At 41.4% G+C, this 25,557-nt stretch overlaps 1 protein-coding gene across 1 annotated transcript in view; it reads right to left on the bottom strand.

Moving 5' to 3' along the window:
* The window catches only part of VPS41 (VPS41 subunit of HOPS complex), a 377,598-nt gene that overhangs the window by 130,730 nt on the left and 221,311 nt on the right, over positions 1 to 25,557 (bottom strand). The window contains exons 8-10 of the mRNA XM_040353190.1: positions 16,612 to 16,731; positions 6,347 to 6,493; positions 1,451 to 1,517 (exon numbers count right to left, since the gene is read on the bottom strand). Coding sequence (XP_040209124.1) covers positions 1,451 to 1,517; positions 6,347 to 6,493; positions 16,612 to 16,731 — 334 coding nt within the window. The remainder of the gene's footprint in view (positions 1 to 1,450; positions 1,518 to 6,346; positions 6,494 to 16,611; positions 16,732 to 25,557) is intronic.

Genomic DNA, 25,557 nt, shown 5'->3' with positions numbered 1-25,557 from the left:
ACTGTGTACATGTTACATTTGGGTTTGCATTTGCACGTGTGCACAGGGGGTTGGGGTGCATAATTTTATTTTATTCACTTTTTAATATTTTTTTTTTATTCAACTTGATTGCTATCACAAATAAACGACATCCCTTGTTATAGCTTGGGCAACAACACTAACTATGTATGAAAAGATTAGGAGTCTACAGGACCCCTGATGCCCCCCTGCCCTCCAAGACAGCCAATCAAACCAAGATCAATTGGATCAGCTGCTTTCTTGGCTGGTACTGACCAGGCAAACACTAAATCAAAACTGGAGTGGATGAAATCTTTGTTAATTCTGCCTTTATTCATCACAGAGAGGGAGGAACTAATGTTGCTCCCTCTCCTTTGTGGCCAGCCAAACCAACTGTTTGCAGTGACCACAGACACCCCAGTGGAATAGGAAAGCCCAGAGTAGCGGCGAGAGGGGGACATTCCTTTCAAGCTGTAGAGTCAATTAGTTCATTTTACCTGAAAGCCAGTCACTGGTTCTAAAAATATTACACTGGGATCATGGCTGCAGCCATAATCCTGGTATAACCACTTCTCATCCATGGCATACTGTATATATACAGGGTGTGTCCAGAAAGTAATGAAAATTATTTTATTGAAAAATGTTTACTTTAGAGTGTAAGCTCCATAAGCAGGGCTCTCTTATTCCATCTGTACTGAACTGTATTGCAATTGTACTACTGGGCCGTCGGTCAAAAAAGAAAAAAGAAATGTTGTGTACCTGTATCCAAATATTTTGCGGTCATAAAACTACACAGCCTCCATACTCTCCTCTCATAGCAATGCCGTGTGTGACATTACACAGTGTGGAAGTCTGTGTGCTCTGCGGGTCTGACAGTGAGGCTCCTGCCAGGAGTCGCTATCAATAACGGAGTGAGGTGGCACCTAAACAGTGTTCATCTCCCTGCAGCAATTCAAGGGATGCAAACTGACCACGCTAGCATGGATCTGCTTCCGTGCTTGGTGTGGACAGTTTGATAAAGGAACCAAGGGAAACCGGTAAGATCACCAGGTTTTTTTTTGTTCTTTGTTTTTTTTTTTTCCTATGTTGGTTGAACTGGATGGACTTGTGTCCTTTTTCAATCAGATTAACTATGTATTTAACAATAATAGACTCAATAAAAATATTACAGACTATTTTTGTTAGTAACTATACAAACAAGCCAACACATATAAGAAATCTTTACACTTTGAGAGAGAGGTAAAATGCAGATCAACGAGAAGACAAATTCACCTGTGAAGGAACTCAGATAGAACTGGGAAGCTTCTCCAACTAATGGTGAATACAAGAAAAATGCACCAGAAAGCAAGCTGCATTTCTCCCCGTCTACAAAAATCCTGCTTCAAAGCTTAAAATTACTGATTTCTATGCAGATTCTATTATCCCAGCTAGAAATGTGAATATTGAGACTCACCAATCTCAACATAACGATTTGGTAGGTCTCTTATTTCACTGGGATGTCGCTCTTTCACAGTACAAATCTGCAAAACAAGAAAATATAGTAGGCTATTATTCCATAAACACACAAGATAACATTGTTGGACTACTGTACATGGCATCTGGAAACACTACTATTTGTATAATTTCAACTTTTGCTGAATTTAACTTTTCTTTTCTTGTGAAGGTCTTTTCTCTCATTTAAATCACCTGGCTAAAAATGTCAATTATAGATACCAACAAGCTCGATAATCTCCAAGCTTTGAGTTCACATTGATGAGGCTCATTTGAATGGGCTGCTGTGCCTCCTGAAACGCAGGGAAAAGGTCCCTGCATCATTTCTGGAATCGCAGCCCACACGGGAACAGAAAGTGCAGATCGTTTTTCTTTTGTCCATGTGACTAACTACTACAAGCTATGATGTAGACAAACACCCCTCAGACACATTAATGTGTTATGCTGCGTACACACGATCGGTTAAACCGATGAGAATGGTCTGATGGACCGTTTTAATCGGTCAAAACCGATCGTGTGTGGGCGCCATCGGTTAGTTAAAGCGGAGCTCCACCCTAAAGTGGAACTCACGCTGATCGGCACCCGCCCCCCCTCCGGTGTCACATTTGACACCTTTCAGTGGGGAGGGGGGTGCAGATACCTGTCTAAAGACAGGTATTTGCACCCACTTCCGGCCACACGCTACGGGCAAAAGACGGGTTTTTCTGACTTCCCGTCTGTCGCCCGTTGTGTGCTGGGAATACTCGGCTCCCAGCACACAGCATGTGAGCCAATCGGCGGGCGCAGCGCAACTCGCGCATGCGCCGTAGGGAACCGGGTAGTGAAGCCGGAGCGCTTCACTTCCTGGTTCCCTCACTGAGGATGGCGGGGGGGAGCAGCAGAGAGACGAGCGATCGCTCGTCCCCTGCTGCTGACGGCGCTGGACTCCAGGACAGATAAGTGTCCTAATATTAAAAGTCAGCAGCTGCAGTATTTGTAGCTGCTGGCTTTTAATATTTTTTTTATACTGGCACATCCGCCTTAACCATCGGTTAAAAAAAAGCCAACTTGTTTTAAAATTCACCGTTAGTTAGTTAGTAAGCACAACCATCGGTTAAAAATCCACGCATTCTCAGAATCAAGTCGACGCATGCTTGGAAGCATTGAACTTTGTTTTTTTCAGCATGTCGTTGTGTTTTACGTCACCGTGTTCTGACACAATCGTTTTTTTAACCGATGGTGTGTAGGCACGACGAACCATCAGTCAGCTTCATCGGTTAACCGATGAAAACCGTCCATCGGTCCGTTCTCATCGTGTGTACGCGGCATTAGACTTCCAGGGAATGTAAAATTAAGATGATACAGTTGGGAGTGACTTTAAAACACAGGACTGATTTCCTGGCCTGGTGTACCTATGCATGGGTGTGTATGAGTTTGTCAGATATCGTCTGCATGCATCTTGTCACTTTGAAACAAAACAGCAATGCCAAACCTACAATTCTGTAATGTAAGTGTTACGATGCTAATAATATAGAACATAAATCACATACTAGGGAATCATTTGTACTGGTATACATTTAATCCATGTAGTACTACTCCTGAAATGTGAACTTTTAAGGCTATAAAAATCACTCAAAATAAGCAGAAAATAGGATTTTTTTTAAATTACCATAAGATCCTTTTCTTTGATATTAGAGTGACACTGTGTTTGATGGACTGGTGGGTATATATTGCCACCTTTGGGAGACTGAAAAAATACTTTGGAAGGGGACAGGTCCACTCCTTCACTGCTACAGAGCTTCAGTAGTAGCAAACAGTAAAGGGCAAAATCAATGACTAACAGCCCAGGCAAAGTGCAAGAATTAGTGTCGGAAAGAATAAGAACCAAATCCAAATGCCAGACCTCCACTACCAGGCAAGCACTTTAGGCAGGCCATCGTTATGTCTGAAGTAGGGCTGTGGCATTGAAACACCTGATTTTCAGGATGATTTAGATGCCACGGCCCTTTCCGGTTTACTGGGAAAAACACCAAGGTCTACATTACCTGCCCCTAAACTACCAACAGTTGTTTACTGAAGAAAAAGTATCCAGCAAAGCTAGAGAAACGACTCCCTTCTTTTCCAGGACACACAACTGATAGCTGTCTGCCATTAGGGACCTCTAGACAACAGGAGAAGCTGTCCCTCCAGCAGGTGGCAGTACAATTTATCAGACTGTCCCGTGTTGTGTCTTTTAATGAATGCTGAAGAAATACTAATTCGTCATTTCATTTTTTTCTCCTATTAATGTGAATGAAATGAACAAAGAAGAAACTGTTTGCTTGCGTTGTCTGTTTAACAACACGCAGATAACAAAAAAAAAACAAAAAAACACTAAGAAGAGGAACAAATATAGTAGTGAAAGCATACAGGTACTCAAAGTATGAAAATCAAGTAGAAAAAAAAAGTTGCTATCAGACAGAGAGCCTGCAGTCCCATCCCTACTCCTGAATACTTCAGACACAAGTGCAAACCTGTCTAAGCTATTCTGCCAGGAAGATGTCAAAGTGGACAGCCAATTGTAGACGGTGGAGGACGTCATGCAGCTGCACATAAAATTATAAAAGCATAGTTCCACCCAAAAGTGGAACTTCCGCTGATTTTTCTCCTCCCCCCTCAGGTGCCACTTTTGGCACCTGAGGGGGGAGGTGGGGAGTGGATATCTGTCTTTGACACGCATCCTGTTCCCACTTCCAAGGCCCAGGACGTCACCGCTCGCCTCCCTCCTCCTCCCCCTGCGGTCAGGCTAGTAGGAGAAAGGAACAGAGCCTCACGCATGCGCAGTAGGGTTCCCGGCATTTAACTGTAAGGCTACACTGCCGGGTTCCCTTACTTGCAATGGTGGCGGCAGTACCCAGCAACTGATGGAAACATTAGCTTGGGTGCCGACATCGCTGGACTCCAAAACAGGGACAGCAAGTCTCCTATTATTAAAAGTCAGCAGTATGTGCAGCTGCTGGCTTTTAATTTTTTGCAGCGGTGGGTGGAACACCGCTTTAAAAAATAATAATAAAGAGCAAGCTGCTGCGGAGTGAGGAATGCCTCCTCTGCCAATGATTGGCTGTCTACATTGAAAGCTAGCTTCCTGGTGAGATACCTTGGAAGGTTCAAACACATGCCTGATTAAGATCTGTTTTTGATATGCTATGAGCAGACCTATAGTGTAATAACTTTTATTTAAGTTGTACTTGGAGATTTTTATGATAGAGGCCCCTTTAACATGGGCATTCCGTTTGTGTTTCATCCATCAACAGATGGATGGAAAACAGACAAACAGCAATGCATTTCTATGGACAAACAAATGTAAACAGACAAAGTCCGTTTACATCAGTTTTTTGTCTACTTCCATTTTGTCTTTTGTTCCATTTAAAAACGAAAGCAGACGAAAACAGATATAAACAGATGTAAACGGAACATAACAAAACAGAGGATGGATGTAAACTCCAATCTGTTTTTTTCTTAGCAAAAACGTGACTGAACGGATGGTGCCCATGTTAAAGAAGCTTGATTGTATGGTGGTTTCTATGTAAAAAGTACCCCCGTTCATTTTCGTCTAAATGAGTGTCCATTTTTGTTGAAAGTGATGGAGAATGCTCACATACAGTTTTTGCAGTGAAATACAACTTAACTATTTGCATAGAACCTTGTGAAAGTAATCTAGTGTAACTACATCATATCCGTGTAAACAATTGAACCAATAATGTGAAGAAAAAAGTAAAATCTTGCGCCAAAATATTTTAAACTAAATACTTGATTCCTGTGATGAATTAATAAGTGAAGCTGCTCCCTAAAAAAATACAGAGATCTGAATTTTTATAGTATGTGGTTGTGGGTAAGGGGCGCTAAAAGGTGAATATACTATATGGTAAAATGTACAAGAAAAATTGCAGTGAAATACAACTTAACTATTTGCATAGAAGCCTATAAACTGAAAGATAATGTTAGATTATGTCCAGCTTGAAGAATGTGTGAATGTCCAATGTATCAATCAGTAAAAAATATTGGCCCGGATTCAGGTAGATTTGCCCCTTAGTTACGGAGGCGCAGGGCAGCGTTTTTGCCCTGCGCCTCCAGCAAATTTCCTGCGCTACCCGCGATTCACGGAGCAGTAGCTCCGTAAATTGCGTGTGCGCTGTGTAAACTTGCCCTGCGTAAGGGCGCCTAATGTAAATGATCCCGTAGGGGGCGGGAATCATTTAAATAAGGCGCGCTCCCGCGCAGAGCGTAGAGCGCATGCTCCGTCGGGAAACTTTCCCGACGTGCATTGCGGCAAATGACGTCGTAAGGACGTCATTTGCTTCAAAGTGAACGTGAATGGTGTCCAGCGCCATTCACGAATCACTTACGCAAATTACGTAAAATTCAAACGTCGCGACGTGGGAACGACGGGTATACTTTAGCATTGGCTGCCCCTGCTATTAGAAGGGGCAGCCTTACGCTAAACACGCCGTACGGAAACAACGTAAATTGCGTACGCAGGGCTCGCGTAACGTTGTGAATCGGCGTTAGTATGCAATTTGCATACTATACGCTGACCACAATGGGAACGCCCCCTAGCGGCCAACGCAAGAATGCAGCCTAAGATATGAAGGCATAAGGAGGCTTATGCAACGCATATCTTAGGCTGTAGTCGGAGTAACAAGCTCTCTGAATCAGGAGAACTCGTTACGCCAGGGCAAGTAAGCAATTGCACTGCGTAACTATGGTTACGCAGACGCAATTGCTTCTTGAATCCGGGCCATTAATTGCAAATCAACAGAAAAAGTTTGAAAGTGCTCAGTTACACCATGAATCAGAATGGGACCAACAAGAAAATTAAAGTCATAAGTTACAAAATTACCTTAACAGATTTGCCCCATCCAATGATGAGAGTCAGATTGTTTTTCCAAAAGAGACTGCACGGGTACATGTCTGGGCGTAGACTCGTATCATCTCTGGGCACATTTGTTATCCTTTGCCTTGTGATTATGTCAAGTATCTTTACTCCCTACATACAACACACAATGATAAAACAGATGTCAAAGTTATTCAGCTATAAAAAAAACAGTGCACAAGAAAAGTTCCATTTGTATCAGTTTGGTATACTATATTTCTATTGAAATCACTCGTATGTAAACATCCCACTTGCAGATAAGCTAAAAAGCGACTTTACATACTGAAAAGACAGAACTATTTGGTAGAACTGCAGTTTTTATTTATAATATTTTTTTAAAATTTTGTTATAAACTTTAACATTATACATTCCTATATTCCATAATTTACATTAAGAGCACAAATAAACATTACAAGAAAGAACCAAGTACGATAACGTCTTATCAAAAGTTTATCAATTATACTACCCCCCCCCCCCCCCCCAGAGAGAAAGAAAACAAAAGGATAGATAAATACTTGCCTCTTCACCCCTCCCCCAGATGACACCCCTAGCTGCAGTGGAGTAAGTCTACTCTATCCCTGCCCACTCCATTCCTTCTACTTGAGTCATGCATTTTCCTACTGTGCCCTTCTGTGAGAAAAAAAGAAAAGGGGGACCACCCCCTCCTACTTCCAAAGAGGCCACTGATGGCCAAGGTGTCTATTATTTTTATGTGAAAAAAAAGGGGGTGATTGTACCACGTGGTTAAATATTAATTATCCGTAATTGTGTGCAGCGGCCCTCGTGGTCTAATTTCCCAGCTCAAGTGACAATTAAAAAGGGAAAAGGGGGGGGGGGACCTCATATAAGAGGCCACTACTGGCCATAGTGTTGACAATAAATATTTGTACCTTGTGATAAAATTTTATCAACCATGTTTGCCTATAAACGATCCTCCCTCCTGACCTACTTTCCCCCCAACTTTAAGTGACAGGCCACAAAACAAAAGAACAAAAAAAGAGAAAAAATGGTGGTGTCCTCATAGTGACCGTGTACAGTCTCTGTTCTAATTCTATTTTAAGTCCCTCCTCTCCTGTAAACACCCTACTCCTTATCCTCCACCCCCTTCCCATCCCTCCCCTCACTACTTCAACGTGACTTAACTCACTCTCTTTCTTCTCCTTAGGCCTAGTACACACGAGAGGATTTATCCGTGGATACGGTCCACCGGACCGTTTCCGCGGATAAATCCTCTTGAGGATTTCCGCGGATTTGGATCCGATGGAGTGTACTCACCATCGGATCGAAATCTGCGCCGAAATCCCATCGCGATGACGTGTCGCGCCGTCGCCGCGATGATGATGCGGCGACGTGCGCGACGCTGTGATATAAGGAATTCCACGCATGCGTCGAATCATTACGACGCATGCGGGGGATCCATTCGGACGGATTGATCCGGTGAGTCTGTACAGACCAGCGGATCAATCCGTTGGGATGGATTCAAGCGGATAGATTTTAAAGCATGTCTTCAAATTTTTATCCGCTTGAAATCCATCCCAGGGAATAAAAATCCGCGGAAACAGATCCGCTGGATTGTACACACCAGGGGATCTATCTGCTGGAGCCGGTCCGCGGATCAATTCCAGCGGACCGGATGGATCCTCTCGTGTGTACGGGGCCTTAGGGGCAGACATCCCACTCCACACTATTAAGGCAGCAAAAAATTGGGAGGGGTGCCGAAGAGAGAGAGAGAGGGAGAGGAAAAAAAAAAAAAGGAAAACATGGATAGATCAATCCTGGTCAAGGTTCATAGTTTGGCTCTTTATTCTTCCATGGCTAAAACCATAAGCACCTCTACTAGGGTCCTTATGGATCTATTAAACCCCCTGCTTTCCCATTCCATGTCTCTTCTCTTTCAGTCCATCTCAGGTGCACACTGTTACCAGCCTGCCCATGTCTTCTCGAATTCCCCTTTTTGGTCCTTCACTACTTCAGCCCACCTTTCAGCTTACATTATCCGGTTGACCTCTTTTTTTCCAATCAGCCAGTGTTGGGCAGGCGATCTGTTTCCAAAATCTGGGGATTAATATTTTAGCTGCATTCAATAAGTGTGGTGTGATACTCTTCCTGTAGGCTTTAAAGGAGCCGGGCATTCCATGAAATAGGAAACATAAGGGCGTAAACTCCATAGGTCTAGGGGTCAACTTCTCAATCCATGGTGCAACTACTACCCAGAATGCTTTAATACTGGGACATTCCCACCACAAGTGAAGAAATGTACCCCTTTACTCACACCCTCTCCAACAACGGGCATCTGCCGCTGGATACATCTGAGTTAGTCTTACTGGTGTCTTATACCACCTTGTCATGAATTTATAAGCCATTTCCTGAACGTACAAACTTATAGATGTAGAGTAAGTTGATTTAATATATTTTTTTATTTGTTTGTCTAACAATTCCTTCTTTAATTCTCTTTCCCATTCCCTAATAAAGTATGGGACTGTATTCTTTTGGGCACCTAGTATCAGTCTGTACATCTGAGACAACAGATGTCTAGCATCCCTCAAACGCACACACTGGCCCTCAAACACCGTAATTGAGTTTAATGATCTCAGTAGGGGTTTCATCTTATTAAAGAAGCCTGTCATTTGATAGTATCTCCATCCTGATGTGGGTATATTCCCTAGAGCTGTAACCAGCTCCGGGTAGGTTGCTAGGGTCCCCCGAGGGGCGAATTTACCACACATGGTATCTCCATCCCGCCCCCATGCCCCCAGGAATCCCCCTCCATCCCCTGATGTTGGGGTAGAACTGCAGTTAATAACAGGTGAGGAGGAGGAAAGCAACAAAAAAACACCTAGTTATATCTTTTTCCAAAGTATCGGACAGGCTTTCAGTAGAATGCATGATTTTAAACACAAAACTCTAGGATAAAAAAAAAAAAATTGGATTTTTAATAACAGCTTACCTGTAAAATGCTTTTCTTGGAGTACACCACGGGACACAGAGCCTCAATTCATTACATAGTGGGTTGTATGGTCACCAGAGGTGATTGGACACCGGCACAACCAATAAAGACAAGTTCCCCTCCATATAACCCCTCCCCTAAGAGAAGTACCTCAGTTTTGTAGCAAAGCAGTAAGGTTCTCATAAGAAGGGGGGGCCTCTGTGTCCCGTGGTGTACTCCAAGAAAAGGATTTTACAGTTAAGCTGTTATTAAAAATCCTATTTTCTTTATCGTACACCACGGGACACTATTCATTACATAGTGGGATGTCCCAGAACAATGCTCAATGAATGGTGGGAGACGCAGATCCAAGCAGGCCTTTAACAGACAAAAAGCCCTAGACCGCTGCCTGCAGCACACTACGTCCAAAGGCAGAATCCTCATGTCCTCTCACATCTATTTGATAGAATAAATGTATGGACTGAAGACCAAGTTGCAGCTTTACAGATCTAAGCCCGGTTATGCACTGCCCATGAAGCACTTAGTGCGCCTTAACAGAAAAAGGAATCTTGTTCCTTAAACCATAAGCTTGAATAATTACTTGTCGAATCCACCTAGAAATGGTGGATTTTGATACCACTTGGCCCTTCCTGGGACCATCTGGCACAATAAACAAAACATCTGTTTTGCGTATCTGGGCAGTTGCCTGCAGATAAACTTTTACTGCTCTCACTACATCTAGAGACAACAACTTTTCCCCCGCTGTCCGTGGTTCAGGAAAAAAGGAAGGCAAAACAATGTCTTGATTTAAATGAAACGCCGACACCACCTTTGGAAGAAAGGTAGGATGGGGGCGTAGTACAATTTTGTCCTTGTGACAAACTAAATAAGGCTCTTTATAAGAAAGAGCTGCTAATTCTGATACTCTTCTAGCCAAAGAGATAGCGATCAAAAAGGCCAATTTCCTGCTCAAAAGAATCAAAGGAATATGGCGGATAGGTTCAAAAGGTTGCTTTTGCAAGACTGACAATACTAAGTTCAAATCCCAGGGACATAAGGGAGACTTCACTGGTGGATTTATCTGCAGTACTCCCTGAATGAATGCCGGACTAGGGAATGAGATGCCAACGGTCTCTGAAAAAAGACTGATAGAGCCGATATTTGACCCTCGATGGTACTAATTTCATATCCACTCCTAATTGGCAAAAGGTGAGAATCCTACTTATGGCATACTTTTGAGACTTCCACCCTCTGGATTCACACCAGGAAACATACGCCTTCCAGACTCTGTAGTAGATAAGGCTGGAGGCTGGCTTTTTAGCGTTAATGAGTGTAGCAAGAACTGGACCTGAGAGGCCTTGTTTCTTTAAGATGTAGGTCTCAGTAACCAGACCATCAAATGTAGCTTCTGTAAGGAAGGGTGGAACACTGGACCCTGTGACAGCAGGTTGTGACGTAGTGGCAGCACCCACAGTCTTCCTACTGCCATCTTTATGATCTCGGCCTACCAGTAATAATGTCACTGGGACTAAATTAAAAAGTATGTAAACCCAGCATTTTAAAAAGTATTTCTTCCTTTGTGTGAAATCCCTGGTGTTCTTGCCAGTCCCTCTGTTTTCCTATTAAAACTGACCACGCTAAGCAGATCACACCTTGGTAAGTTCTCTAGCTCCTCCCCCCAGCTCTTATGCAGCTGAGAACAGAGAGAATGTGATCCCTTATAAAAAAGGGTAAAAGGTATTTTTTATATATATTTTTTTTAGATCTATACTAAGATTTTTTTCATTTCATTTCTATCTTAAACTGAATGGGTTGTTTTACAAGGTGATTGTTTAAAATCGCTTTAAGGTATGTAAGAATTTTTTTTTTTATTATTATTTAAGAATTTCATTAGCATTTTAGTGTGGAAGGTTAGGAGGAACTAAGGAAGGCAAAATAAATTCAGATTACAGCTTTAGGTACAATCAGTATATAAAATATATAAAAAATATATATATATTTCCATAAAATATGGAAGCTTTGAGCCCTGTTTTGATGCCCCTTACTTCAACATATGGATTCAATTTATAATTCAAACGTAAAACACTTTGATATAAAAGTAGGAACCAAGATACAAAAATGATAATGTATTTGAGCCAATACTTGAAAGTTTTTTCTCTGTCATTGAAGCGATCATAGCTGAATTATTCATGTAGAGGCGACCATGGCTGTATAAATCATTTACTTAGTCATTGCCCATCATGAGGTTGTGTTGCTATTTATGTGATTGAAGTGGAGACAAAGGGTACTGGCAGTGATCAGAAAGTGATCCATTAGAACAATATTTATTCTGACTCGACATCACACTGTCATGTAAATAACAGCTCGTTCCCACAGCACTTCAATAAAATTCAAATAAATAATTACTACGCAAAACAACTCTATAAAAAGGTTCTGCATGAACCTGCAGACAATAAATTACTATAGTATTTGGGATAAAATGAAGATATGTAAACAGAGAGACTCCTCTGTTATTCTGCACATTACAGAACAGATTCTGAACAAGCAGACATTATACTGTAAATGCTACTTATTAGCTGTTAGCGTGTTGACCAAGAGTCCAGGGGCCACTCTCCCTTATTCCTTGAGTCGCAGAGTGGTTTTGGAGGTGTCTTTATACTATATGGTGTTTGCAGTCTACACGATCATACAACATATTTTTTTTTTTACTAATTTGTCTAGATATATTTTCATTTACCATTTTTTTTTTACAAATGGTGCAAAACTGGGAAAAAAACATGCTTTTTCCTGTACTTTTTTCCCCAGACACATTTGTGAAATTGGCGTTACACCAGATACTTACTTCCAAATCAAAAGCCTCATGCCACGTACACACAATCATTTTTCGGCATGAAAAAAACGTTGTTTTTCAAAAACGTCATTTAAAATCATCGTGTGTGGGCTTCACATCATTTTTCAGGTTCTGAAAAACGACAAAAAAAATATTTGAACATGCTGCATTTTTTAACGTCGTTTTAAACAATGTAGTTTTTCAGGTTGTAAAAAATTATCGCGTGTGGGCTAAAACGACGTAAAAAAACAGCGCATGCTCAGAAGCAAGTTATGAGACGGGAGCGCTCGTTCTGGTAAAACTACCGTTGATAATGGAGTAAGCACATTCATCACGCTGTAACAGACAAAAAAGCGCGAATCGTCTTTTACTAACACGGAATCAGCTAAAGCAGCCCAAAGGCGAATGGAACTTCCCCTTTATAGTGCCGTCGTACGTGTTGTACGTTACCGCGCTTTGCTAGATCATTTTTTAAAAACTACATTGTTTTAATGATGAAGTTGGGAAAACGTTGTTTTTTTCGACATGCTGAAAAACTAAGTTTTTTTTCATGCTGAAAAATGATCGCGTGTACGCGGCATCAAAGTCACATTAGGCGGGAAGTCTTAATTTTTTTTCAACTTCATCATTAAAACGACGTTGCCCACACACCATAGTTTTTAAAAAATGCTCGAGCAAAGCGCGGTGACGTACGACGGCACTATAAAGGGGAAGTTCAATGCGGATGACGCCACCCTTGGGGCTGCTTTAGCTTATTTCCTGTTAGTAAAAGACGATTCGCACTTTTCTGTCTGTTACAGCGTGATGAATGTGCTATCTCCATTACAAATGGTAGTTTTACCAGAACGAGCGCTCCCATCTCATAACTTGCTTCTGAGCATGTGCGGGTTTTTAACGTTGTTTTAGCCCACACACGATAATTTTTTACAACCCGAAAAACAACATAATTTAAAACGTCTTTAAATATTCGGCATGTTCGAAAAAAAAAATGTTGTTTTTCAGAACCCGAAAAATGATGTGAAGCCCACACACGATCATTTTAAAATGACATTTTTTAAAAACATTTTTTTCATGCCGAAAAATGATCGTGTGTACGCGGCATAACATGTTATACTTACCTGCTCTGCACAATGGAACTGCAGCGTGGTCCCGATCCGCCACTTCTAGGTCGGTGCTCCTGGTTCCTCCGCTTCTCCAGGCACCCCTATAGGAAACAATTTCCTATGAAGGGCCATGCTGCCTGCGTCCATAGACAAACACAGTGTGGCTCGGCCCTGTCCCCACCCCCTTCAACAGTGGGAACCAATGAGTGAGAGCAGCTACAGGTGACCACAGAGCTGAATTGAGTGATAAGTTAACTCAAGTGATTATGTGGAGGGGATTGTGCAGGGGTGAGGAGGAGATACTGCTGCTTGAATATATTTTACCTCAATGTAGGGAATGATCTATAAAGATAAAAATGTTTAGGCTTTAGAACTACTTTAGAACAAAATCAAATTGGGCTGGTGAGGGTTCAAATTAGTACAATGATGACTTTTTCACAGGTTTGCGGTCACTAAAATTCCAAATGATATTGCATTGTATTTGACACGTGTACAGTAAATGTAAATATCATCCAGATCATCAACACTTCATTGCTGGGTCCTAGGCAATATTCTGGGAGCGATTTTTTTAAATAATTATCTAGCCACAGTATATTTCACTTTTTTATACTTTTTGTGTCACTTAACTCCCGATGTAAACATGATACTGAAGTACTGTGTTTACAATGATCTTCAGTACGAGTACCGATACTTTTTTTAAAGTACTCGCCGATACCAATTACCGATACCTATCGCCTAGGAAGAGTAGGTAGGGGGGAAGTTTTGAAGGCGGTGGAGAGGGGTTAGGTGAGGCTGGGGTAAGACCGGGGGGGGGGGATAGGAGGGTAAGAGGAGGTGATGGGGAGAGGAAAATGAAATGTCATTGGTTGTTAATGACGCAGCGCCCCATTTCAGCTGTTAGCGGGGAAATCGTACTGACAGCTGAAAGAACTGAGGTATCTGTGAATTTCTAGTATCGCCATAGATACAGATATCGGTGCAACCCTACTACAAACACTCGTGTGGAGCACTGTGTAGTAAGCCACTATGAAAGTGCTGTGAAATCAAGTGCTGTGAAATCAAGTGTGACATCACTTTACTGCACACCAAAGATAAATGAATTGTTTGCAAGAGCTCCTTTGGAACATCAATATGAAATAGCTATATTTATTTATCTATCTATCTGTCTATCCCCTCCTCCCTTTTTTTTCCCCTGCCCCCTTTCCCCTCCCCCCTTCACCACCCCCACCCCCTTCTTTCTAATTGGTGTGTAACTCAACATTGTCCATCCCCTTCGGGAGGAGTCCGGACGGCCCCTGGGTGGTGCCCCGTGGCCGGCGGTGGGTGTGGGCTGTCTGCTTGTATTCACTTGTGTATAAAGGTGTGTATGTGGAAGGGTCTGCACTGCTGAACTCTGATGAAGAGGCCCTTGACGCCTCGAAACGTGTCAGCTGGCAGTGACACACCTCTACACCCCCCCCCCTATTCTGGAGTGTGGTTCGAGGGGTTGCTGTTAAGCTTTGCATGTCAGTTCTTTTGTAAGTAGTTTCTACTATCATTTTATTTGATTAAACCCGCCAACGGTAACACACTAGGCTGGTGCGCATTTCTTCCTTTGCTTTTGTCATAAATGAAAGGGTGTTTACTACAGGAAGATTTACACTAAAAAACATAGCGTCCAGGTCTAGCTTTGCTGCTCCCGTGATGCCAAATTTATATGAAATTTCCCTTTCACTTTGCATAATCAAAAATGTGTTTTATAACACACAAAAACTTTCATAGATGCCTGGTAAAATGTACATAATATGCATAAATACAAGCAGTAACTTGCATCAAATATGTTTGCTATGCGTGCAGTGTAGAAAAGGGCACTAAAATGTATTTGGAATTGGGGATTTCCAGCACGCATGGAGATACTTTTAAAGTGGTTCTAAAGGCAGAAAGTTTCTTATCTTGATGCATTCAAATCTTGATCCAGCGATGTTGCAGAAAAGACTTGACTGTCCAGGACTCTCCTGCCTCGTACACACGACTAGTTTTCCCGTCGGATAAAAAAAACAATGGTTTTCCTGACGGAATTCCTATCAAGCCTGCCTTGCATACACACGGTCACATAAATGTCTGGTGAACTTTTGACTGCCAAGAACGTGGTGACGTAAAAGACTACGACAATCCGATAAAATTAAGTTCTATGCTTCCGAGCATGCGTCAAATTGTTTTCGAGCATGCACGTTTTTTTTCCCCCTCAGAAAAGCATATAGACAAACGGTTTTCCTGCTAGGATTTTTTCCTGACAGGAAAAAAAGAGATCCTGCTCTCTTTTTTTTTTCCGGCAGTTTTCCCGTCTGAAAAACTGAGATGGAGCATACACACAGCCGGGATTCCCAAGAAAAAGCTCTCATCGAAGTTTTTCATCGAAATCCATTCATGTGTACGCGGCATCTCTCCTGATTGTCTGAGACAAACAGCGGGTGCCATTGACTCCGACTGCTGTCAATCAAACTCAGTGAGCCAATGAGGAGAGATAGGGGTGGGACCGAGTCGCGGCTCTGTGTCTGAATAAACATACAGAGCAGCGGCTTTGATTGGGTGCCCCCATAGCAAGCTGCTTGCTGTGGGGGCGCTAAGCAGGAGGGAGGGGCCAGGAGCGCAAGCGAGGGACCCGAGAAGGGGAGGATCCGGGCTGCTCTGTGCAAAACCATTACACAGAGCAGGTTAGTATGACATTTCTTTAAAAAAAAAAAAAAACTTAGTATCACTTTAAGGCTCTGTTCACACCTAGGTGTTTTGTTTTCAGGCAGAAAGTCGTGCAATTTTTGACGCAATTTTGTACAGATCAAAAAGGTCACCAATGTAAAAAGCAGAAAACGCCTGTAATCTACCAAAAAGAAGCTCCTGTACTTTCTTGAGCGAAGGACGTTTTGCTTCAGGCGACAGAATGCTCAGATGTGAACAGGGGCTATTGAAATGAATGGGATTAGTCTTGTTGGGCGTTTTTAGAGCTGAGGTTTACAGCAGAAAAACGCCCAAAAACGCCTAGGTGTGAACAGAGCCTTAAGAAACTAGATATATTCAGGTAAATAAAAACAAAAAAATAAACTTTAAAAAAAGAAATGTACATAAACCAAAAGTAAAAATATGACAATTATTTGAATTACAAGAAGCAGCAGCTCTACCGTGAGATTTTTTTCACAGTAAATTCAAAATCACAAAATATATTTTGCACAGCTCGATACATTGAGATATATTCAGGTACTTTGGCTGTTGTCTTTAACTAACATGAGCAAAGTTTGTATATAAAGATAATCAATACTAGCAATAAAACATCTCAATACTATAAACTGAACAGAAAAAAAATAAGCCTTTAAGAAATTAATACGTGTCCACATCTTACCATATTATTGACCCAAGCAATGAAATTCCCTCTCCACTTGATGTTTGTTATATTCCCTTCTCCTTCATGTAGGACGGTTGTTTTCCATCGATTCAGCCAAGTTCTTTCATATAAGAGCAACTAGAACAAATAGAGATAAAATGAATGAATGTAACAAAATATAATGATGTTATTTTTGTCTGGAAGCTTCCAATAACCACAACTATCGTGTTTCCACGAATATAAGCCATACCCCAAAAATAAGCCCTAGTTTAAAATGCTTGTAAAATCCTATAATCCACGCTATAACAGTAGTATATAATGTACAATGTGTGTGTTTCTGTAATATAATTGCAGGGAAGAGAGCTCCGGCAGAACACAGAAGCGCAGAGCGGCGCTATAACACAGGTATTTGCCACAATATTACAGAAACACACATTGTACATTATATACTACTGTAATAGAGTGGATATTAGGATTTTACAAGCATTTTATCTCAGTTCACAATGGGGATTCCTGTCAGGCAGGGAGAGAGAAGGAGAGCGAAAACAGCACATTACACGGTAAGACCTAACCTGAAAATAAGCCCTACTGTGTATTTTGTTGCCAAAATTAAGATCCAGGCTTACTTTTGGGTAAACACGGTATGTCACATAAGGCATGGTTTAATATTTTAGCTAGGCCCTGGCTCTGAACATACATTCTGTCAGCCCTAACCCAAATTTCGATTGTTCCTCATCCAAACATATTTGTTGTCATGCCTTTAAAAAACATAAGCTGACACACAGCTGTAATCCTCGTTTACCTTCCAGTCCTATGTCAATGCTCCTCGAAATGTCAAAAAGTGCACAGATAACTTTCAATCAGTCCCCATCCATGTAGGCATCAATGTCTGAGTCAGACATCAAAATTTAGTATGTGATACCTTTATATTTGCACTAACCGTTCATTTATCAGAAATGATTTCAGGGGTCTACTCCCTTCTTCTAGGTCCTAAATCTCTGTGTATTATGTGGACCTAGAAGAAGGAGGTGCTCCTAAGAAAACATGTCCAGAAAGATGAACTGTCGGTGCATATGAAAAAGATCTCACATCCAATACTCAAGTGTATTATTTTAAGTGTGCGAATATGGCTACATTCACCTTAAACTTTAGAATCAAACACCAATTTTTCATCCAAATCAGGGTTTGTTCACATCAGGTGCATTCAAATTCATTGATCAACACAGGCTCAATACAAATGCAACTGTTTATGTGTCCTGTTCACACCATACATGTACAGTGGTGTGTAGTGCGTAAAATTGCAGCATGCAAGCTTTGCTGTCTATTTCCATTGAAATTCAAGTGAACATTTTACTCTTTTTATTCTCAACGTGTAAAGTAACAAATTACTTTTTACCCACATTCTATGTCCCTGACAGGTGTCAAATGGTGTTACAGACAAAAATACAAACACTTTTATAGTTTAGTGTGAAACCATTTAAAGTTTTGCAAGTTTTAGTTTGCAGTCTGTGTTGTTATTGGATTTTTATTTTATTTTTTTATTTATCATCACTTTCTGTCTCGATAATAGCTATAACGCTATTAGAAGAAAGTGGAGGTAGTCTCAATTAGGACACATACAGCAATAAAAATCTGACAGATTAAAATTTCTTCACCACTGTAAAAAAAATGAAAATGGACTAATTACTGAAATCCATACTAAAATACTCCGCCCGGCTGAGGAAGTTGCAATAACGTAACGCGTACGGGGGAAGGAGCCTGGAGACACGTCGCTCGCTGCCATCCTTTGAAAGATTTATTCCATGACTGTTCACATTTGTACACTGCCGTTTCCTTTCTTGGCTAATGTGAGTAGCCTGTTTTGCATAACTTTTAAATAAATGTTTTAGCCCATCAGAGAGTACTTAGGGCCAGATCCTCAAAAGGTATACGCCGGCGTATCTACTGATACGTCGTCGTATCCGTTTCTATCTTTGGAACTGATCCACAGAATCAGTTTCCAAGAGTAAGGCCCCATACACACGATAGAATCCATCCGCAGATAAATCCCAGCGAATGGGTTTCTGCGGATAGATCCTATGGTGTGTACACGCCAGCGGATCTGTTTCCGCGGAGAAATCTCCTCTGGGATGGATTCCAGCAGATCGGATATTTGCTGACATGCACAACAAATCCATCTGCTGGAATCCATCCCAACAGATGGATCCGCTCGTCTGTACAGACTCACCGGATCCATCCGTCCAAAGGGATTCCCCGCACGCGTCGTAATGATTTGACGCATGCGTGGAATTCCTTATATGACAGCGTCGCGCCCGTCGCAGCGTCATAATCGCGGCGACGGCGCGACACGTCATCGCCAGAGGATTTCCGCGCGGATTTCAATGTGCTGGTGTGTACACTCCATCGCATAGAAATCTGCGGAAATCTTTGAGAGGATTTATCCGTGGAAACGGTCCGCTGGACCGTATCCGCGGATAAATTCTCTCGTGTGTATGGGGCCATAGACAGAAGATCCGGCAAGTGTAAGAGACTTACACTGCCGGATCTTAGGATGCAGTACCGCATCCGCCGCTGGGGGCATTTTGCGTCGAAATGCCGCTTCGGGTATGCAAATTAGCACTTACGGAGATCCACAAAGCTTTTACGCTTCGTTTTTTCTCCGTAAGTATTAAGTTGCATGTGTAAAATTAGGGCTGCTTTTACAAAGTGTAAACTGTTTACACCTTGTAAAAGTAGACCCTTCTGTCCAGCGACACGTTTTTTTTTTTTGTTCTAAAAAAATTTTTTCCCGCCGTATCTTTTTTTTTTCCCGACGCAACTTTATTGACCCGACGTGATCCACAAAGCTCGGCGTAACGTAATTTCGCGCTATGCACGTCGGGAAAATGACGTCACGAGCATGCGCAGTACGGCCAGCGCAAGAGCGCGCCTAATTTAAATGGGAATCGCCCCCATTTGAAGAGGAACGCCTTGCGCCGGCGGAATTTAAGTTACACAGCCGAAAATTTCTAGGTAAGTGCTTTGTGGATCGGGCACTTAGGTAGAAATTTTAAGGCAGTGTAACTTAAATGGGAATTTTTACGTTACGCCAGCTCTTTGTGGATCTGGCCCTTAGATCTGGATTTATTTTTCATGTATGGTCCGTTTGCCACTGACTTATGAGGAATTGATCCATGTATCCTGCTTGCTGGCTTTCTATGCTGTGAATTCTGCTTAATTTGACCACCTGGTAAAACAGGGGTCCATGATTGGAGGTGAGAGTAGCCATTATTACTGGTGGAGGGATCACTTTGAGTTTGGATTTTAATCATCACCTGGTGAAGATTCTTATAATTTGGCATTTTTTGGAATTCGTTTCACACATTTTGGACTTTTATTTTCACTTGTATACAATTTACATTATATATATATATATATATATATATATATATCAAGTCAGATCAAGTCAGAACATATCTTGATCTGACTTGATCTGAAGAAGGGCGGTAGCATGTAAGCCCGAAACGCACATCCATGTCTGAATACTCTGGTATGTAACCTTTACGAGAAGATTTAAAAATTAAACGATTTTAAGTGCAGCAAATCTTGAACTTTTTCTCTTATATATATATGGTCGGTGGGAAGACCTGTTTGCTGGCACTCGTTATATACCTTGTGCAGTTCTCCTCCATTGCCTTGTGAATATATATATATATATATATATATATATATATATATATATATATATTTTTTTTTTTCTTACTGAATTTTGGGCTGCACTTTTCTCTCTTTATATCTCTTCATACTAAAATACTGTCTCTTATTAGATATAACACTGTAGACAGAAATGCAGTAAAATATACATCACAGCATAAATCAATAAAATGTGTGAATGCCATGGTGTCTTCAGAGATATATGGTTAAATCAAGTACCTTATTACGGTTCTTGGCATTTCAATAAAAAGATATTGTCTTTTACTCATCTTCTGTACATATACAGTGGGGAAAATAATTATTTGATCCCTTGCAGATTTTGTAAGTTTGCCCACTTACAAAGAAATGAAGGTTCAATAATTTTATATAATAGATGTATTTTAAATCACAGAGACAGAATATCAACAAAAAAACAACCACATAAAACAAATGCTATAAATGAAGTTGCAGTTCTGTATGTGGAGGAAAAACAAATTGCGGATGCTCAAAATGAAAAATATGAAATTTTGCCACAAGATGGTGACAGAGTACAGCAATTAAAATCCACAATGTAACTTGAGCAAGTAACAATACACATTTTCTATGCAGCACATAACACGGCAAACCTGCAAGGGTAACATCTTGTAATTTTGTCTCTCTGTCCAACTGTGCTCATCTTGTGGGTGTACTGTAGACAGCACTTACACCCATGGGTGCCTGAGCAAAATCATTACTGTGCAAATGACTTTTGGTCAGATCTTGTGAACTAAAGGTTTTAAAATATTGGTTCCATTTCACAGGGGTCATGGTCAGAGGACATTTCATGCAAATTGCTAAAGTGTTACAACTCCAGAAATACAAAGTGATAGAGAAGAAAATTAGTGGAAGAGAACCCATATTTATTGAAAAAAATAACCTTTAGCTGTTAACCTATAAAACTGTCATAAAAAAGCAAAATCTAAGCAAAAGGAAAAGTGTTACAAAGGCTTCTAGCATTATATGGAAGGGCTTTGCTTGAACAACAGGCTTTTTCATAGCATGCAGAGAGTTTTTTTTAGAACACAATGAAATGCCCTTTAATGCTACTTGTCGGATGTTAATTATTGGTTTAAAAAAAAAAAAAACAATTGGTAAATCATGCATCTTGCCTGAAGAGACAAACACACACACACACACACACACACACACACACCAAATTTCAACCCTGTACTCATGTCAGTCTCTTCACCTGGATTTATATACAGGGGTTGGACAAAAATATGGAAACACTACATGACTTTCAGGTGTGAAAGTGAGAACGTTTTGCATTGAAATCAGAAGTGATATAACATTATTTTACTTCCGCTGTGTTATGAGACACCAAGCCAACAGGTTGGAGGCCGGGTTCACACTTGTCCGACAAACGCTGCGACATTGGGAGCTCATGTGGCATGACGTATGAAAATCAATGTTTCCCTATAAGAGCCGTCTTAACTGGTCCGACACAAGTTGGTCCGACTTTGAAAATGCTCCCTGTACTACTTTGGTCGGACATTGATCCTACTTCAGCCCATTGAATATCATTGAAGTCAGATCAAAGTAGGAGCCTTGTCCTTGCCATCCGACTTTTGACATCCTACATGTGATTACAGCAGCAGTAAAAGGAATTTATCTCACTCTGGGATTGTTTTGATTGGTCAAAGAACAAGTCAGACTATCACAAAGTCAGATCAAAGTAGTATCCTGTTCATGAAAGTCGGATGGATGTAGGACCAATGTAGGACCGATGTAGGACCAATGTCGCAGAGCAAAGTAGGATGAAAGTCGTGTAGTATAGTGTGAACCCAGACGGAAGCCTCACTTTCATCATTCACCGCGTGCGGCGCTAGTGAAGCACCATCATTTCAGTTTCAAAGAAAGTTTCAAAAAGGGCAAATTGTTGGTGCCCCCTTAGCTGGTGCCTCTGTAACTGAAGTTTTCCAATTTATTTGCAGTGTCACGAGGTACAATATCAAAAGGTTATGATGGCATATGCAGTTTCTGGGAAAATGTTGTCTGATAAGCATAAGCACGGTGAACATGGTCAGCTGACTAGGATATTGTGAAGGATTGTGACCTGGAATAAGAAATCAACTGCTGCTAATGTGACTGCAATCTCAGTCTTCCAAAGCCCATGTCTACAAAAACTGTGTGGAGGGAACCCCTTCTGCAAAACATTCATGGGCGAGCTACAATTACCAAAACACTACAGTAGTGGCAGATCTTAATGCTCAGAGGAGGAGAGAATAGTGAAACCCCCATAAATAATGGACTATCGATCAATTGAAAACTGTAATATGACCAGATCGAGCTTCACATTGTTCCCAACCAACGGACGTGTATACGTTTGGTGAACACCGTCCCAAGCTTTCGACCAGGACTGTCTTGCGTGAACAGAAAGCATGATGGTGGGAAATCATGGTTTGACCAGCCATATCTTGGTATTCTGCAGGTGCCATCATCACCTTAAAAGGTAGAGTCACTGCCAGCAACTATGTATACATTTTGGCTGACCATGTGCACCCCATGGTGCAGACATTCTTTCTCGAAGACAGCACCATTTACCAAGACAATAATGTTCCAAGTCACACAGCTGGTGTTGTCAAATCATAGTTTGAAGAGCATGTAGACAGAGTCCTGCACCTTCCCTGGGCACCACAGTATCAATTTCATAGAGCCATTATTGTCAATTTTGGTGAATAAGGTTCAGGCTCTTTATCCGCCTCCAGCTTCTCAGCGAGAACTGGGACGGTTTTTGCATGAAGAGTGGTATCAGATTCTTTTATCCACCAACCATGACTTATATGTGTCAATTACCAAAGCAATTCAGGCTGTCGTGGATGCCAAAGGTGGCCCAACACCATATTAGACAACAATTTTGCCCTTTTACCTGGTGTTTCCATATTTTTGTCCAACCCCTGTATCTCTTAAGTAATATGCAATCTTTCACAGAATACATAGAACTGTTCATTACCAGAAAACCCAAATGTGATATTTTAATTATATTTTTAGCATAGGGAGATGGGATAGACCCTGACTTGTCAAGCAACACAATCTCTCTTCCATAATCCCAAACTCTATTTCTCACCAGCTGGAAGATATGAGTGCCCCTCCCCACCATTGTGTGCCAAACACCTCCTGCTGCATTCTCCAATATAGACTTTTTATTCTTATGACTAATCAATTGCTCTCTAATTGAGCTTGTGATGTGCTGACAACACTTTATGTTGAAGATTATCTTTAAGACTCTAGGTGGTGGCGCTAGCCACCTTTGGTTCATTTCAGTACTCGCTTCTAATGGGTCACCACGTAATTTCCAGTGCACCGCCCTCTGCAAATTTTCAGTTGTGTAGAATCCTTGGTGTTAAAAATAAATAAATAAATCTAAAAGCTGAAGTGGTAATTACTGTGGGGTGATGTGCTGATGGAGAAAATAAATGTACAGTTGTTAGGTGGGGGCCAGATAGGCTTTTCTGATAAGATGGGTTTTCAGGGATCGTCTGAAAGTGGACAAAGTAGGAGATAGTTGGACAGATTGGGGTAGAGCATTCCAAAGGATGGGAGAGCTCGGGAGAAGTCCTGTAGGTGAGCATGGGATGAGTTGACAAGGGAGCTTAACCACTTAAGACCCGGACCAATATGCAGGTAAAGGACCTTGCCCCTTTTTGCGATTCGGCACTGCGTTGATTTAACTGACAATTGCGTGGTCGTGTGACGTGGCTCCCAAACAAAATTGGCGTCCTTTTTTTTCCACAAATAGAGCTTTCTTTTGGTGGTATTTGATCACCTCTACGGTTTTCATTTTTTGCGCTATAAACAAAAATAGAGCGTCAATTTTGAAAAAGATTTAATATTTTTTACTTTTTGCTATAATAAATATCCCCAAAAAATATATAAAAAAAAAATGTCCTCAGTTTAGGCCGATACATATTCTTCTACCTATTTTTGGTAAAAAAAATCGCAATAAGTGTTTATCGATTGGTTTGCGCAAAATTAATAGCGTTTACAAAATAGGGGATAGTTTTATTGCATTTTTATTAATATTTTTTTTTACTACTAATGGCGGCGATCAGCGATTTTTTTCGTGACTGCGACATTAAAGGAACCTATTTAGAAAATAAAAAAACAAACCTTCACAACCCCTTTTAAAGAGCAGGTCTTGGGAGGAGCGAACAGAATGATTTGGTTGGTATTTGTAGACCAAGTTAGTGATGTAGCTGGGGGACAGGTTGAGGATAGCTTTGTAAGTTATTGTTAGTATCTCAAATTTATTTTGTTGGTTGAGTGGCAGCCAATAGAGGGATTGGCAGAGAGTAGAAGCAGACGCTGAGCAGTTTGTAAGGTGGATGAGAAGCGTCCATGATGGACTGAAGGGGGGATAGCCTACTTAAAGGTAAACCAGTGAGGAGGAAGTTGCAGTAGTTGAGGCAAGAGATAACTAGGGAGTGGATTAGAAGCTTCATGGTGACATTGATTAGGAAGGGGCATATCTTGGAAATGTTGCAGAGGTTGGACAGCGATTGGACGTGGGGCCGAAAGGATAGTTCAGAGTCCAGGAAAACACCTAAAAGCTTGGCATGGGGTGGGGTGATAGTTGAGCCATTGATTTTGACAGAGAAATCAGGGGAAGAGGCATGTGGGGGAGGAAATATCATTTGTGATAGGTTGAGTTTTTAGGAAGTGATGTGACATCCAGACTGATATGTCTGTTAGTAAGTTGGTGATGCATGAGAACACAGATGGAGTCAGCTGGGGGTTGGAGAGATAGATTTGAGTTTCCTCAGCGTAGATATGATATTGAAAGCCATGGGAGGCAATCAACTAACCCAGGGAAGAGGTGTAGATTGAGAAAAGGAGGGACCCCAATAGAGAAAGGAAGAGGAGAGAAGAAAAAAAAAAAAGAGGCGAGGAGGAAGTAGAGTTGCAAGTTACATGAAGGTGCAGTGGGATAGGTAGGATGAGAACCAGCCACGGAGACCAAAGGTGTAGAGTTTTTTGAGGAGGAGGGGGTGGTCCACTGTGTCAAAGGCAGCAGAGATGTCCAGGAGAAGTAGTACAAAATAGTGTCCATTGGTTTTAGCTGTCAGTAAGTCATTTGTGAGTTTAAGGAGAAAAGTTTCCGTGGAGTGTTGAGGGTGAAATCCAGACTGAAGGGGATCAAAAAATGTGTTCATAGTCAGATGGTCGCTCAGTTGGGTGTAGACCAGTCTTTTAAGGAGTTTGGAGGAGAGGGTGAAGGAGCAAAAGGGAGTAAGTAGATTGGGTATAGGTTGT

Source organism: Rana temporaria, chromosome 5, assembly GCF_905171775.1.
Source record: "Rana temporaria chromosome 5, aRanTem1.1, whole genome shotgun sequence".
In the NCBI taxonomy this organism is placed as follows: Eukaryota; Metazoa; Chordata; class Amphibia; order Anura; family Ranidae; genus Rana; species Rana temporaria.
This window is presented reverse-complemented; position numbering and strand designations above follow the sequence as displayed.